Source organism: Microtus ochrogaster, unplaced genomic scaffold (assembly GCF_000317375.1).
Source record: "Microtus ochrogaster isolate Prairie Vole_2 unplaced genomic scaffold, MicOch1.0 UNK35, whole genome shotgun sequence".
Taxonomy (NCBI): domain Eukaryota; kingdom Metazoa; phylum Chordata; class Mammalia; order Rodentia; family Cricetidae; genus Microtus; species Microtus ochrogaster.
The window spans coordinates 1,345,202-1,348,998 of NW_004949133.1; the positions used below are offsets into that span (position 1 = coordinate 1,345,202).

Below are 3,797 nucleotides of genomic sequence, written 5' to 3' on the forward strand. Positions count from 1 at the left end.
AACAGAGGAATCTAAAAATGACTGAAAGACACTTAAGAAAATGCTCAACATCCTTAGTCATCAGAGAAATGCAAATCAAAACAACTCTGAGATTTCATCTTACACCTGTAGGAATGGCCAAGATCAAAGACACTGATGCCAACTTAAGCTGGAGAGGATGTGGGATAAAGGGAATACTCATGCATTGCTGGTGGGAATGCAAGCTGGTACAGCCCCCTTGGATATCATTACGGTAATCTCTCTGACAATTAGGAAACAACCTTCCTCAAGACCCTGCAATACCACTTTTGAGTATATACATTGATGCTCAATTGTACAACAAGGACATGTGCTCAACTATGTTCATAGCAGCATTATTTGTCATAGCCAGAACCTGGCAACAACCTAAATGGCCCTCAACTGAAGAATGGATAAGAAAAATGTGGTATATTTACATAATGGAGTACTATACAACAGAAAAAATAATGACGTCTTGAAATTTGCAGCAAATGGGTGGATCTAGAATACTTTATATTGAGTGAGGTAAGCCAGACACAGAAAGACAAATATCATATATACTCACTAATAAGTGGCTTTTAGACATAAAGCAAAGAAAACCAGCCTACAATCCACAATCCCAGACAACCTAGAAAACAATGAGGAACATAAGAGAGACATACATGCATCTAATCTACATGGAAAGCAGAAAAAGACAAGGTCTCCTGAGTAAATTGGGAGCATGTGAACCATGGGAGAAGACTGAAGGGGAGGGTACAGGCAGGGAGGGGAGCAGAGAAAAATGTATAGCTCAATACAATCAATAAAAAACAAAAGAACTAGTTAAAAAATTTTCATACAATGTACTTTAATTATGAATTTCCCTCTCCAACCTCCTTCAGATTCTTACTACTTCCCTACCCATCTAACTTCATGCTCTTTTTCTCTGTCTTTCTCTAAAAAATCTCCCAAACAAAACAAAACAAAATCAAAAATAAAATAGACAAAAACTGGTAAGAGAAAAAAAAAAACCCAAACCAACCAAACAAAAACTCAAAATGGAAAAGCATGGTATTAGGAAATCTCCCTTTGAAACCTTCCATCTAAGTAACTCTTGTATATTTAATCCGAACAGTTTGGAAATGGATGAACAAAATCAATAATTTATTAATTTTCATATGTATTAGGAGAATCCCAGATAGTATTTAAAGTGTTTACTAATTGATGTTGATCTTTCCTATAAGGCCATTCTGTGATGACTAGTCAAATCCTCAATAAGACTTCTTTCCCCGCTCTGTTGGGATCTGTCATGCGTCAATCTGGAACTTCCCTAGGATGGTGGCATCGTCCCAGCATGGTCTTCCTGAAGGCATCTTTCACCTCTTTGTTTCTTAAACAGTAGATGGCTGGGTTGAGGAATGGTACAATGACAGTGTAGAGCACAGAGATGATCTTGTTATAGTTGAAGGTGTACATGGCTCGAGGCCGTGCGTAGGTGAAGAGAGTGGAGGAGTAATAGATGACAACCACTGCCAGATGGGAGGTACAGGTGGAGAAGGCTTTGTGGCGTCCCTGAGCAGTTGGGATCCTCAGAATGGCTATAATGATGGCAGCATACGAGGAAGCCACAGCCACCAGAGGTAGCAGAATCATCACCAGTGCTAGCAGGAAGTCTACTAGCTCTGCTTGTTCTTTGTCTGAGCAGGTGAGGTTGAGCAGTGGGGAAATATCACAGAAAAAGTGGTTGATGACATTGGGCCCACAGTAGGATAGTCGAGAAATGAAAAGTAGCTTCATCATGGAACTGAAGAAACCACTTCCCCAGGAAGCAGCTGCAAGGCGAGTGGACAGGCTGGGAGGCATGAGGCTGGGATAACGAAGGGGTTCACAGATGGCCAGGTAGCGGTCATAGGCCATAACTGCCAACAGGACACATTCAGTGCAGGCTAAGGCAATAAAGAAGTAGAGCTGGGTCATGCAACCTGTGTACGAGACTCTGCCATCCTGGGTAAGAAAGGCTCCCAAGAGTCTGGGAATAGTAACATTGATATACCATAGTTCCAGGAAGGAGAGGTGACCAAGGAAGAAGTACATGGGGCGATGAAGGCTTGGGGTGAGCCAAACTGTAGAAACAATGAGTATATTCTCCAGCAATGTCAACAGATAAATTGCAAAGAAGAAGACAAAGAGGAGTAGCTGGAAGGGTGGCGAGGTAGGAAAGCCCACCAAGACAAACTCCTCTACACGGCTTCCACTTAAATTTCTCATAGTGCCTGTCCACTTGGATGCCTGCAAAAGCAACAGGAAAACAAGACTAAAGCATAGATGTGTCAAAGCCAGAACATCCTCAAAAATATTATAAACCCACCGACGTTCAATAATTCCCCATACCACCAATTCTTGTTATATATTTCCCACCTTACTTTACTCCTGAGTGTCAAGGAAAAAGTTCTCAGACTTGAAGATGGTAGTTGGTAACTAATGACCTCAACTACATCAGGTATTCAGCGAAGGCTTGCTGAGAGACTTCAGAAGGAGCTTTGGTATTTTGAGTATTGGTTTTCAATAATACTTAATATCTATGAGATGATCTTCTCTGTCTTTCCTCAGGAACAATTGCAAGATCTCAAGCCCCAGAGCACTTTACACAATGATTCACAATGTTTGATGAATGACTAATAAAAGGACACCAAGGTGAATCCTTGGGGCTTGTCACTGAAGAGAAGGTGACTAGGAGGTCGAGAGAACTCAGTGATTGCTGGAGCTGCATTTTAAGACAGCACAGCAGGAAGTAGTGGTTTGAAATGTATTCACTGCAAATGGTAAAAGAACCCAGTTCTCAGACGAGGCATCTTTGGAAAGAGCTTCAGTTAAAAAAAAAAAAAAGTCTTTCTTTCCTGTGCTAGCATCATCGTCTGTCATTTCTAGAACTAATGTGACTGGATGCCCATGCCAAACAGAGTGGCGATACCTGTTCTCCCAGCTACGCAAGAGGGTGAGGCAGGAAGTGTGAAGTCAAGAGTTCAAGAAACTATGTTAGAAAACATAGATTTTGTGTCAAAAAATGTTTCGACTCTGCATGTTATATCCACATGGCCACATGAACACACACACACATACACACACGTGAATACACACACATGAATACACAAGTATGCACACACTCCCTGAAATACAGTTATAGCTAAGCTTATTAGGAAACTGAAACAAAAAATGCTTTTCCTGTTCTAATCTTTGCTCCCTGCGACTGAAAGCTGTTGAGTGTGATTGAAGTAAATAACTTAAATTAATAATGACCAGATATAGAGACTGTTCTGAATTAACTAGGTGCCCTTACATCCAATCACAAGAGACTTTTAAAGAAGACAAGCAGGAAATCTGAGGCCAACCTACAGATGAGAAGATAGCATGAAGACAGAATTCAGGGATTTGAAGATGTGACTGGTCTTAAAGACCAAGGAATAGCAGCAGCTACCAGAAGCTGGAAGACCTGACAAAGGAACTATCATTCCAGAGCTTCTGAAAGGATCACAACTCTCCTAGTACCTTGGTGTTTAGAAAAGTAGTGCAGGTTTCAGACTTCTAACATGAAGGACTCTGAGAAATAAATATCATCCTGAGCCACCAAATCTATGTAATAGTATGGTAGCCAACAAGGTAAGAGTTCATTTTGCTCAAGTTAACCATGCTACTGTGCTTCCCTGGTCTCCTATCAACACTGCCAGAGACCTGACTTCTCCAAGAGACTGCTGGAAATGTTACAAATTTGGATTATGTTAGCATCATATACTTGACACAATCATTTCCATGATCAGTGGGAT

The 3,797-nt window shown here is 41.0% G+C and overlaps 1 protein-coding gene across 1 annotated transcript; it reads right to left on the reverse strand.

Moving 5' to 3' along the window:
- Window positions 1–1,290: 1,290 nt before the first annotated feature.
- LOC101982640 (olfactory receptor 6P1) lies at window positions 1,291–2,244 on the reverse strand. The gene has a single exon (XM_005368534.1). The coding sequence runs from the start codon at window positions 2,242–2,244 to the stop codon at window positions 1,291–1,293; it is 954 nt and encodes a 317-aa protein (XP_005368591.1).
- Window positions 2,245–3,797: the final 1,553 nt, after the last annotated feature.